The sequence below is a fragment of the Pezoporus flaviventris genome, unplaced genomic scaffold (assembly GCF_033815535.1).
Source record: "Pezoporus flaviventris isolate CSIRO_AGI_PZ_B2104156 unplaced genomic scaffold, CSIRO_AGI_Pfla_v1 ptg000015l, whole genome shotgun sequence".
Lineage (NCBI taxonomy): Eukaryota > Metazoa > Chordata > Aves > Psittaciformes > Psittacidae > Pezoporus > Pezoporus flaviventris.
This window is the reverse complement of record NW_026892563.1, coordinates 15454423-15468006: the sequence shown is the minus strand read 5'-3', so window position 1 is coordinate 15468006 and position 13584 is coordinate 15454423. Positions and strand designations below refer to the sequence as shown.

The window sequence follows — 13584 nt, the reverse complement described above, 5'->3', positions numbered from 1 at the left end:
TCAGATTTCCCACATGATCTCCACTGTGTTTCTTCACCTGCTTACTTTTTTTTATACTTTGTCAATCAACTATAGCAATGGCTTTCATTGTGCCACAAAGAAAGATACCTATGTTAAGTTCTTCTTTCTTAAGTGAAGATGGTTAATTTTAAATCAGTAAGATAGGCAAGTAACTTGTGTCTTTTTATCAACTTGTATTTTCAGCTGTTAACATATTGCCAGCTCCTTTCCTTATTAAAGCTTCTAGGCACCTGCACAGCAATCCTTCAGAGGAACATCTGGTTCTCAGTATCACATGATCTCTCTATGTGTTATACCAAATATGTCGTGTCCTTTTCCCAATTATTAGTAACTACAAATCTTGGCAGAGAATGCTAAAGCACCCATGACTTAAGATGTCCATTTTTTTAATCTTGGTAATGGGTTAATTAGCCAGTTCTTAATCTTTTTCTTATGATCTGCTGATTTAACTTTTATTGTAAATAGTTGCTGGGGCACTTTGGTAAATGCCTTATGGAAACCAAATGCCAAATGTGTACACTGGATCAGCGGTTTCTTTTTTATTCACTATTACAGACAAATAAATGGAGGAGAAGAGTTTGTTTTCCTAGAAACTAAACAGGGTGGATTTGGTCATGTAACAGCCAGGTAGGTTTCCCTACCTATCTTTTTAATTTGTCGGTTAAGAAATTACAGAGAAGTATACACAAGTGTATATAAAATAGTTACTTATATGTATTGTCCTGGATTATACCCTAGAGCATTGACAAAAGATATATATAATATTTGCTATCCAAAACCCCCTCTGTTTTTAATGAGATAATGTACCTTTTCGCAAGAGCTCAGTTAATTCAAGTGTCCTTTTAGTACACTTGGATGTATGACTCTGGCTTAGTAACTGATTTCCTTTAAATTTAGGATTTTGCTGAAAATCCTTTTGATGGCTCACAGTACTTTGCACTTATTAATGGAAAAGTAAATGTCCACATGAGTAATTTTCCCAGCATCTTTAGAGGTGAAGAAAATCTTTAGTTCATAGCAATGTCCTCATCTTCTTTATTCCCTTTAGCCTTTCACATACCAGCACACCCACGATACTTCCATGGGCTTCAAGCTTCTGAACAATAAGAATTTTCTTATGTTTTGATCTTACTTTTTAAAGTCACAGGCAGATGTTGTGGCATTTGTTTGCGTTTAACATAAATAAAACCTAGACAGCATTTTTAGAGAAATTTTTCCCAATATACGTCAAATAGCATGATAAAAGAGGGCATTCTTGCCTCAGCTTACAGAGAACTGAAGCACATTGAAAAGTGACTGTGTTGGGACAGTGCTACAGTATCAGTGAATAGAACTCAGGTCTTCTGATTCTCTGGTGCTTTAAATAGTAGACAGCATTGCTTCAAATACAGAGATGATACACTGAAGAAACAGATATTTTATATTTAATTATATCACTCTACACAACGATACATAGACGCATATATACAATATATGTATATGTGTGTGCATTCAAAATACAGTCTAATATTTATGAAAAGAGAGTTGAATGAGAAAGAGATACTTCAAGGGATGAAATGAGCAAGATCACAGCATACAAAAGGTGGTCATTGTTCATACCTGGCCTGGTTGTAATTCTCTGTGCTGCTTCTGGATAAACTGATGTATTTGGAAAAATGAAAGTGGCACCTCCTAAAGAGAAAGAAGATGACATAACACCTAAAGATTCATATTCACAACCCCTAAGTCAACTGGTATTTTCCTTCTTGTAGTGGGTCTGAATGAAGACTATGAATGACTAATTTTTTATCTTAGGACTATTATATACAAAAGTTAATTCCGATAGCTTTTGCACCTGTATAAATCATTCAAAACACTGGATAAAAGTCTGCAAAATCCATGTTAAGGGAGGAGACAGTCAAGTTCAGGAAATCCCTTCTACTTTCATCACAATCACCTCCACCTGGGCAAGTGGATTCGTATTTTCTGAAATAAAACTTCTTTGCATTCTTTTCATTAGTGCACGCACTTCCCAAACAGCTTCATATTTTCAACAGAGACTGCAGGTCTTGGCCAAGGCCTATTGGTGTCTGTGGGAATCTTCTCAAAGACTTTGGTGGGCTTTGGGTCAGACCCTTGGAAATCCCATTCTCTTCACAGAGTGAAAAAAAATAAAAGTATTGAGGTTGATATAGAAAATGGTATCTCATCTCACACACTGAAACTGCTCTCACTACATCAGCAGACTTCTAATGACCATCTCTAAGAACATGAAAAGGGTCATACGGACTTGTGCAGTTACTGCTGAGTTCTAGAACATTTTCCTAACTCTTTCTGGGTCCTTTGAAAACCCCACTCCAAAGATCTTATGCCAAAGGAACAACTAATTTTCCTTATGCTGATGAACAGCATCACATTATTCACACTCCCAATGAAAACTTCCAGCAGAAATGCAGACAATATCATTTCACTGAAATGAATTTCAAATTATCATTGTCAGTGCACACACATAGAAAAGATAACACACAGAACTGCTGAACAACACTTGGATAATTGTATATCGAAACTGCTTGGCAAATTAGAATCTGGAAAACCAGAGATGGAAAAGACCATCAAGTCCATCTATTTTTAAAAAGAGCTTAAATCTTATTTCAAACACCATCAAAGTCAATGGAAAAAAAACCCTGTTGTTTTTTTGGTGGGGTTTGCAGCAGGCCTGCAACTTGCAGCAGAACTTCTTGTCAAGTGGCAAACATATGATCTCAGGGAGGGATCTTCTTATCTAGCTAATTTTGATGGGATACTCACTGCTATTTACCACAGTGAAAAGCTAAATGAAATATGAAAGAGGCATCACAGTCTAAGTTTTTTTTGGTTTTGTTTTTCTTGTTGTTCTGCATTTTTGTTTGGGTTTTGTTGTTTTGTTTTTTTTTTTAATCATCCTTTGTATTATCTTTTTCATTTCTAATAAAGAATTGTTATTTCTGGTCACTGTTGGTAACTAATACCCTTAGGCATGATCATGAAATATTCCAAACATCTTTCATTAGTGTGTACACCATAGTATGTACACAATTTCATGCCATCATCAGTTGCACAACTGTGAGAGTAAGATCAAATGTATTTGAATTATTTTCATAAATATTTTCAGTCATATTCTGAAAGAAAGGTGCTTTAGAGGCATGTATTGTATCATTCTCCTACCTACACTCAATACTTTCCTGGGCCAGATTAACAGAGGGGTGAATATTCAGTTCAGACTTAGTAGAGATTACAACTAACTTAGTGGAGTTTACAGCTCAAGTCCCATATGGCTGACAAAGGAGATGAGCTAACTGCCTAAACAGCAATTTTACTGAATTATACAACATACGGCATGGGAGGGAAGACAGTCACCATTCAACAGAGCCCACAATACTTAAGCAAGTGCTATAGCACTTTTGAGATATCCACAAACCTTCTAGGGATTTGTGAAGTAGGTCTGACAGTATAATGAGATAGAATGAGAAAAAAAGTCCTCAGAAACAAAGGCTCAAAGGTTGCAACTTATCTTGGCTCAGGGACCCCTTTCTCTTGTAGAACACAAGAAAATACCAGTAAGGAGACCATTTTTGCACCATCTGGCCCTGCACATTTTTCCTGTGTGTCTGTTCATAAAACTCACACACACACATCAAGGAAGAGGATATACTTGTCTCCCTCCTGATTTACCATTTCCATTTTTAGCAAGCAACCCATAAAAAGGAATTCTGTGCTTATAAAAGATGACCTGTAGCAATGGGAGCAGTGCCAGTATTACCTGTGTTTCTAGCATGCATTAACCGTGGAGAGTTTTGTAAGGCCTTATCAACATCATCTGAAGTCAAATGTGGAAGAGGAGCTACAAAACAAAACAAAAAGCAACACCAAAATGAAAAAAAAATTGTGAATTATCTTTTTAAACCATATTTTCCCCTGACAGGATTGTGTGAATGTGAGTCTACTGACGGTTTCAGCCTGCAGTTTGGAGGGAGGCGTGTGTGCTACAACTTAAAACTAGGGCATTCATGTATTCAACATTATGAATGCATAATATTTCTGACTGATATTGACAGTGTGCGTGTGGAGAAGACTGCACCGCACTGGTGTTGCAATGCTTGTTTTTCTTTTCTTTGAAAAACGATGTTTGCTTTAACTTCGTTAAAATGAGGCAAACCTGAAAAATTTCCTCAAGCTTAAATGAAAGCCCTCAAGCCAGGAATTTGCTAGCCCCCTCTTTCCCTTTGAAATACTAGCCATGCACTATAAGTAATTTGCATTTGGACTTCAGGGACCGTTTTTTTTTTCATGAATTTACAGAAATTTTATTAAATTAAGTGAAATCTTTCTGATCCTATTCAGAGTAGAGCAAACTGCTGTCAGTCCTTACAATCATGCCTGGAGTTCACTTTATGAATCACTGTTTGCACTCTCATTTAGCATTCTCATTATTAAAATGGAAAGAAACAAGTATGTGACCAGAAAAAACATTAGTACTGAATCCCATATGATTTTCTTCCTACAGTATGCTGACTTTTAATTTCATTTTTCTCTGAGATGGACATAAAGAAATATTTCCTGTTTTCTTCAATGAATGTGAGTGAAAGTCAACTGAAATTAATGGGTGTCTTTCTATCAAACTCAAAAGGCTTTGGATCAGGATTCTTAGGAACAGCAAAATTTGCAACAGACATTTGAAAACCGAGCGAAGTGTATCCACACCATTAAATCTAAGGCTGATATCCTTAGACAACAATCTGCAGACTGACTGTAGCCACTACCACAGTGACAGAAAACTAGCTTACTTTCTCTGAGGTAGTGTAGGTGTGACAGGAGGATATCTGCATTATAGCTTGGGGTGAGTCTCTGGAAGTCATCTTTGGTCATTTTACACAGCTCCTTCCCATCGATGTTCTGGAACAACAAGATATCCACATCCGGGAGACCATACTCCTTCACTGCCCATTCCAGCCACTGGCGTACATGGTCTGTGCTCCACAACGTAGGATCTGGTGGCATCACAAAGCATAAAATTAGGCAGAGAGGGGAGAGCGCTGATGCGCCCGACCAGTACAAAATAAATGTAGACCACAGCTGAACTAGAAAGAACTTAATCCGGTTTACTGACTGCTGGAAATACAGAACAAATTAAGTTGGTCTGTTGAGTGCAAAGGAGAATACGTATCTGTGAAAACCTATTAAGGAAGAGTTGTGAGCTCTGATTATTAACAACAAACCCTCTGCTGTTGAGTTCCTTCTACCATTTAGCTTTTTTGTCTTGTCACTTTTATGTCTCTATCCTCATGCAGAGAATCCTTTTGAGAAAAGTATTTAAGAAATCCCACTAACAGCACTGTAAGTTGTATCTGGACAATTTTCAAAGCTCTTTGTTGAATTTTTATCTTTATTCAAGTGAATTTTCCATGGTCAGAAGTACGGTTCCTTGGGCACAGGCTAAGTAAGCACTCACAGATTTGGTTAGTTATTTCATAAACTAGAATGGATCATATTAAAATATTGTTTTCTGGTACACTTCAGAGAACAGAGAAGACCTCTGAAGCTCCAGAGGATATATATTCTGATTTGCCAGGGCTTAAAATGTCAAGAGAAGCATCAGAAAGGTGAAGGCACCATTGGGTGAAGGACTGGAAGTGAGCAAGAGCATGACAGTCTCTAAAAGCCTATGGAAAGAGGTTCCCACCTCAGTCTGGTATGAAATATGTAGCAAACTAGAGGGATGCAAGTCTGGTGGTAAACCTAGGGTCTGTATGAGATTTCCCACACCTACAACAGAGAACTCCAACAATTACAATCAGTTCGGTTTGAAGTAAACCAGCAAACACCAGGAATTTTTTTTTTTAAATTGATTATGCTTATAATTTTAAATTATACTTACTTATGATAACTAGAAAATTAGCACAGCTGGAAATGTGAATTTTGCTTTTTTTTTTACTCCTAAATGTTGCCACTTGAGATGCACAGTGCTACACGGTATTCAAAGAAAACCAAGCGATTTTTACTGATACATTTCTTCTAGGAACATCAAAATAGAAAGGCTGTGACTGTGACCATCTTGTTCCTTGAATGTCACTCAAATCCACCTCAAAGTTGTTACTCTAGACATACCTCCAGGAACACAGTGAGAGAGAAAGATCTGTGTGAGCTAACCAAACTTAAGGGTTACTAAAAGACTAAAAAAAGTGCCAAACACCAAACCCACAAATGTTCTAGAGGAACATTCAAATGTCACGACTGGCAGTGTGATCTGCTTCCAGTTGGCAGGATACTTCATTATTCAGTGCATCCCTCTTCTGTCTTCAGAACAGAACTGTCAATACCATTGCAGAGCATACTGCAACATATTTGTCCACACATATCTTGACAAATAACTGAAATAATCACATCTTGCAAAATGTGGCCACAGTTAGTACTCTTGCATATCTTAGCAACTGAAAAACTGTAAGAATATTAGGCAACATAGCAGTAGCAGAAATGTTTCAGATAGGCACATCTCTGTTGGAAATGAACTAGCAGCAAAACATTCTTTTCTGTTTGCAGGTTATAGGTGGTATGTCTATGCTATGTACAGCCAGTGGTTTATAAACTCACATAGGTCATGATGATGTTCTAATGCTTTGACTTCAGAAAAAGGCATTCTAATTACTCTGCAAACCAAAGCAGCAAACCATTCAGCAGAGGTTTATTTGGAGGACAAGGCACACAAGAGTGAATTCCTTCTTGTTCACTTAACTGCTGAATTCCACAACCAAGCTTGCCAAGACTAACCAAGAATTTCTCAGTTGTGCTCTTACACTGCTGAAGAGTTGTCAGCTTGCTTATTAAAATATTTTACACCGCCCAAACTCAGGGGATAACCTACATGAATGCTTTTCATGCACTGTTTGATTTTACAGAAGCAATTGTGGTTTTAGCATGCTGTGGGCCAGACTGGAGTTGGTATTTGCAGGAATATCGTGCGGTACAGCGAGCCTTTCTCTTCCCACACACTTTGCACCCAGCTGGTCCATAGTGTTAGGAAATGGAAGTGACTGTTCATTTTCCCACTTAAGGGCTAGAGAAGTCAGATAACATCTGAGTACCTGTAATCTGCCAGTTATGCTGCTGAAATGGGAGGAACAGGCTGGGGAGATGGCTTTACTATGATATTTCTCAGGTCTTTCTCTTAATAACCCTGGGAAATTACTGCTCTTTTCTTCCTGATAACTTGTATTGCATCGCCACTGTTCTCCAAATCCTCTTAAATAATGTTAGTAGACTTAGGGGAAATGTCTTTTTTTGCTTTGAATTTTTGTGTAGAGGGTCTAACCTGCTGGCACAATGACTCTTCGTTCATTGGTAGTCATATTTGGGGGTGGAACATGCTTCTCTTCCATGTAATTTCCATAGTTCATCCCAACATTGTCTGAGCCGCTAACCATCTTCCCGCCTTTTGCCACACTACAGTCATCAGGAGAATTCCTAGAAAGAGAAGAAAGGTGTGGTTCTATTATTATTCCAGTCCCCACTAATATCCTCACTGAATGAAATGTTAAAAACAAGACTCAAGCAACAGGGTTGGACTATCGCTGGAAAACTCAGCACTTACCACCCAATAACTCCTAAGTTCTTCAGTTGCCTCAGAAAAAATGACCAGCCAGTGGACCATATATTTATTTTTATTTTCAAAGGATCAGGCTCTTATATATCAAAAAACATATAAACACAAACGATTTATTTCCAGCAACCAGATGAGAATGGAGGCTTGCTAATGAGCTTGCTGAGCCTGCTGGCCGCAAGTAACTTGCACTTCTCTCTCCAAACATCTCACAGACAACTCAGCAAACATAAAGATACACTTAATGCAAATTCTCTGAAGGAAAACTATTATTAGCTGTCATTGTCCAAGCCTTGGACAAGGCTTGTCCAAGCCTTAGGCAGCTTTTCATCTGCACTGCTGTCATTGTTTCATGTTGGCCATGCTCAGTTGCTCTTTATGTCATGCAATGTAGACATACTTCTATGTATGGCTTACAGAAAATGAACATTTGCCAAAGCCATGATTCAAAATACCACACACATGACTGGAAAAACCTTTCAGCTCCTCACTAGCACAGTCTCCATGGTACTGTAGTCAAGAAATGGAAATCTGCAGAGGATCTGCAACCAGACACCTCTTTAATTTTGGCTTTGCTTTCTGAATGGAGTCTTTTGGTTTAACATCCCACAGGGGGTTCCCTAATGGCATTTTAATTGCATCACAGTTTTCTTTCTGGCAGACACAGACATATTTGTCCCTTAATTTAATGTCTACAACGTGTTTCATCAGAGAGAGAAAAATTGTTACAAAAATCAAAATAAAGAACAGAGCTACAGGGAATACCTTTAAATTTAAAGAGGCTGTTTGGCAAGGGAAAGAGGGTGTTAGTTGGGTTTTGGTTTCTCTAGTGAAACTAAATCGCTAACAAGTTTTCTTTTTGTCCTGCCATTTAACTCCTGAAACTGTACTGTGGTCAGTCAGGTTGCAATGCTTCATTTAGGATCCTTGCAAACTGACTAATTTGCAGTCCGGAGAACTGAGACATCCTCCAAAACCCAGACTCTGGATCTATCCCCTGCCCTCCAACATATGTTTCACCCATAGCCTCTTGCTCTCTGCAGCTCGGAAATCCCAGCTTCTGCTGCAAGCTTTGGGCAGCAGTGTTACTGTAAGTACACCAGTGGTCAGACACTTCCCGACAAGAGTTCTGCTATTGTTTAAGGACAAAAGAGGAAAAATAACACACAGTTTGGACCACTGTCTGCTCAGCACATGTCAAAAACACGTGGCAGATATTTTATCCAATGCCCAAGTGACTCGGTTGAGTTGAATCCTCAGCACTACCATGGGTCAGGAGCTAAACCAGTTATAATTCTCACGCGTTTTAAAAAATAACTAGTGCTTGGAAAGATGCGAAGATTTAGAATACATATTAAATACTAGAAGTACATATTATCACTTTTTTTCCACTCAGTGTTACTACTAATTTTACCATGCTGTGTTAATGTATGTATTAAAAACAAAATTAACTGCTGATGGCTTTCAATTTAAAAATAAAACATATCACAGAAACCACTCAATGGGTACTGTCATCTGCTTTAGAAGAAGGAACAGGGCCTTAAATGTTGCCTGGGAAATGTTGGCTTCACATACCTTTTTCAGGTATAAAATACCTTGGGTGCTGCACAACATATTACATATGAAATCTGCATTGTGTAAAGATCCTACAACTCCTTGTCAGCCACAGCACTGAAAAATAACCACAAGGGAAAATGCAGTCACCACCTGGTTTTGCCTGTCATTGAGTGGTGGTGAATTTAGCCTTTCTTCTCAGAACTAGAGTACTTGGGCATTATTCTCTCAGGTTTACCTTTGCTACCCCACTATAAACCCCTAAATATAATTCTGGGATGCACTTATTTCTTGTCTACACAGAGATAAGCAAAAAAAAGTAACTTTTTCTTCAGACATAGAAAAGAGCTTTTGTGATGATTGCTTGTAACTAGAATGGCTTTTTCCATTTACCCTTAACAAATACAAATGGCATATATGTAAAAGTGAGTCTGCATACTAAATCACATATCCTTGGAAACATCATCAAACTCATGACCTTACCCCTATGCAGATGCTCACCCTGACTTCTAAGGTCAGTTATATTACAAAGACAAAAGAAAGAAACATTTGGCACATTTGCTGACTTTTTAGAGATGTGTTTGGGAAACAGAGCTAGCAGCATCCTTTGGCCTAACTGGCACAGTTGCTTTATTTTGTTTTTCTGTGAAAAGGAACTTGGCATGTAGGGAGATGAATATCTTGCTGCTGACATGAAATATCACATCAGTATTAGCCTTCACCACTGTTATGGGCAATTGTACATTAAAACCATTCTTGTAAACACTGAACAGTAAATGATGTGAAAGATCCAGTAGCACACTGCTTTTGGCAATCTGACAGCGCTTCTGAGCTGGTTTTCTGATCTGAATATACACAGATGGGGGTGGGTAAGATCATAAATAAGTAATAACTTTTCATTAAAACCCAGAAGCAGATGGTTAAGGGTTTTGTCCTGTTAACTTACTGGGTGGACAAGCAAATCCCCAGTTCAGCAAATCTTCTAAGACCATGCTTAACCTCAACCACGTGTGGAAGCAGTGCCATGGCAGCTAACAGGACTACTCAGGTACTTCAAATTGAGCATGTGCTTACGCATTCCACTGAAGCAAGGCTTAATTCAAATGGCTGGAACCAACTTCTACGGTATAGAAAGCAAAGCTGAAAATGCAAGCAGACACTAGAAAATGGTAATTTTAGTGCCCAGAACAAGAGAGGGATTGTCTGCAAAGGCTTTTTTAGGATTTGCTGTGTGTCTGCTTTATTTCTGAACCACCAGGGGAACAGGGGCAGTGGAAAAGCAGCTTTCAGAAAATGTGCCCAGCAGAAAGGGTGCAGCTTTTCAGTGATTCATCCTCAGGTATGAAATGAAACCCAAGATGTTTTTCTTCACAGCTGCATGTTATTTTTACCCTTTGTAAATATACTGTATTACACCCGGAATTTACACAAAAAACAACCCCCCAAAATGTGGAAATACTACAGTTGTGCTACCCAAGAGCACTTTGCCCATTCCTGATCTGATTCTGCTCTGATTGCTGACAAATGACTGTTGAAGAAAATATTTCTCCATGGGTCCTTGGACCTGGAAGCCTTCCCTTTGTTCAGGGTTATTTAGAATCAACCTGATTTGATGGTTAAATTTAGAGCCCATTCCTACTGAAGTCCATTGGAGTTTTGCCAACCATGGCCTGTGATGAAAGCAGATGTAAGTTCACAAATAAGTGCATGAAACACATTTTTTCCTCTTCACTATGTTACTATTTTCCCCATGTGATATGAAACACCTGTGTTCTCTTAAAATGCAAGGTGTCAGAGAAACACAGATTAGGAATCAGCAAAATTTTACATGATCTCTGTAACATTCCCATAACGTATCCCCCTCGATTTGATGTTTCTGAATTTCAGAGAGAAATAAATGAGAAAAATTGTATTTTCCAAATATTTACATATCTTTATAAGTTTATGTAATAAGCACAGCTTATAAGCTTGGATAACTTCCTTACAGAGGCTACTTATAGAAAAGGGGTCTCAGGAGAGTAAAGTGGTGTAAGGATATCTTTGGAGTTTTCCATGCATGGCCCCCATCCAGTCCATGGCTGATTAGGTCAGAGGACATGCTGAGCTATTAGAACTTTTCTTCTGTGAGGCTTTGGCAAACAGAACATGACACTGTCCTAGAGGACGCAGATTTCTCTCCTACTTCATAATGCAGGTGATCTGAGAAAGAGGGGAGCAAGCCTGCAATGTCCCACCTTGTCCTTATGTACAAGAGAGAGAGCTTTGCAAAGCCAGCACCTTCAGATAATTTGGGCCAAGATACGTAAATTTATATTTAACCAGAACAACATCATGTAAAGGTCAGTTCATAGTGAGTATATGGCAAAGCACACTCATGTTAATCTCCATTCACTGCAGCTACTCAAGCTGTGGTGAATTTGGTCAGCACTTCCCTCCCAGGATGGTTTGTCACTGAAAAAGTGGTCCATGAAGGAAAAAATATAAAACCACTGAGAGTTGGAGGTACAATGCTGTTTCCTAAAGCACACCTGACATACTTCACTCCACAATACCAGTTCCAAGGGCTACACAGCCACAGCCCCAAATTCTCTTCCTTGCCCCTCTCCACACCTTCTTCTTCATGAATGAGTGGGATTCACATCTGCTGAGACCTGCTGCAGAAGTGAATGCAATGAGGGGTCCTGCAGTTGCCCCTTTGGGTTCCCCCCTGGCACGACACACTGGGGACAGCCCAACCCTCCCTGGTGAGAAGAAGCCCAGGCTTTCCAGCTGCCAGAGCAGGACTGTGGCTGCACCAGCAGCTTTGAAGGCCCCCAGGGGCTGCTTCCTTGGCACCAGTAGGGATTCCCGGGGGTGCTAAGTGAGACTCTGAAAAGTGCTTTCAGCAGTGGTATCAGAGGCCCCAACACTTGCTTTGACAGAGCTCAGTTTCCACCACACACTCATCACCCAGCACCATAGTTGGATGCGGCTGCCCAGCTTCGTCTGTGCCTACACCAGGCCAAGCCCTGCAAACACATCAAGCCCTCTGCTTCTGTGCAGGCACCTGCCTTTAAATCTGCCGAGTGAGCACTGCCACACTTAACCTGCTGAAAGGAAAACACGGGTTTTATTTTCCCTTCCAAGGTTCCTTGTGAAAGCAGTGCAAGTCCACAGAGAGCTTCAGCGTAACAGAGGCATTAAAATGCCAGAAAATGCACAGAGGTTGAAATATCCCTGGAGTGCTCATACAGGTTTTTCATGCAACTCCTTAGCAAACTGGACTGGGAAGCTGTTTCCCTAGCAAGTACAATCACAGAATCATGAAGTATACAAATAAGTAAATAGATGCCTGGGTGGGTAAGCAACTCAGTGTTTAGCTATAACCTGAGTCATTCCGCCACCCATGTGCGGCGGCTGTGTGAAGGTGATGCTTGCCCACAGGAAAGGGGGTAGCCAGGGTGGAAGTGAGCTGATGAGGTCTGTGGAAAGGAGGGAAGCTCCTCAGGACCTGTGCCACCAGCTGAAGGTGACTTAAGTTGATGCTGAAGCCACAGTGACAGTCTGTTTATCTATCTTTGCTGTAAGGTGAACGTCAAAGGCAGTCCTAAGAAGACTAAAGAAAAGGAAAAAAAGGAAAACTCAAGTCCTCACTGGGCCATGCAGTCATGGAAGCGACTTCACGTGGGGTTAAGCAGGGGCAACCAAAATGGTCTGCAACAGCCCCAATGGACCAGGGCTATGGAGAGGCTGGGATTGGAGCAGTCCCATGCTAATACACCCAGCAGCATCCAGAACGGGCAGAGAACACTCTTGTGGAGTGCCCTGGGCTCAGTAGGTGCTCAGGGTCACACGGGTCTCTCCCAGGGGTCACTCAGATACGTTACAGTGTGGCACTTAGAAGCCCATCCAGTTCCTTCCTCCAGTGAAAGGAAAAAGCAAACACCACATGCCAACACATGCAACGTTGTTGGCTTTCTGTGAGCAAAATAAAAGATGCTTGTTTATTGAGTTGTATACACAGCAGCCATTCATTTTCAATCAAACAATAACTTTGGCTAATTGAAACAATCTTTCCCATTTTTTCTTTTTGCTTTTGCTAACTTTCCCTGGCTATCTTGCAGTCCACAGCTGCTTCAAGCCTTAAGGCCAACATGGCAAATTAAGGCAGTCAGCGTCTGGCTCACTAGAGGCCAGTCAAGCTATAAATATCACCAGCCTGGCTCTTTGTGTTCACAGTGCAGGGAAACAGCTGGTTTAAGTTTGACTGCACGTTGTCATTTCTCCATTAGTGCAAACACTTCAATATTTCTTATGTGTCAGGTTAGAGCGAAGAAAGGCAAAGAAGGGAAGGGGGTCACTAAAAGCCAAAGCTAAGAAATGATGTTCTGTATATACATAATTTACAATTAGATTGC

General features: G+C 39.9%; 2 protein-coding genes across 6 annotated transcripts in view; one reads left to right on the top strand and one right to left on the bottom strand.

Moving 5' to 3' along the window:
• Positions 1–13584, top strand: part of KCNJ15 (potassium inwardly rectifying channel subfamily J member 15) — a 271050-nt gene that overhangs the window by 68362 nt on the left and 189104 nt on the right. The window lies entirely within an intron of this gene.
• ERG (ETS transcription factor ERG) overlaps positions 1–13584 on the bottom strand; it is a 106708-nt gene that overhangs the window by 10890 nt on the left and 82234 nt on the right. For 4 of the 5 annotated variants that reach the window (XM_061453561.1, XM_061453562.1, XM_061453564.1 and 1 more), the window contains exons 3-6: positions 7346–7497; positions 4824–5027; positions 3800–3880; positions 1621–1692 (exon numbers count right to left, since the gene is read on the bottom strand). In XM_061453561.1, the coding sequence (XP_061309545.1) occupies positions 1621–1692; positions 3800–3880; positions 4824–5027; positions 7346–7497 (509 nt within the window). The remainder of the gene's footprint in view (positions 1–1620; positions 1693–3799; positions 3881–4823; positions 5028–7345; positions 7498–13584) is intronic. The other variant, XM_061453563.1, reaches the window with a different exon arrangement.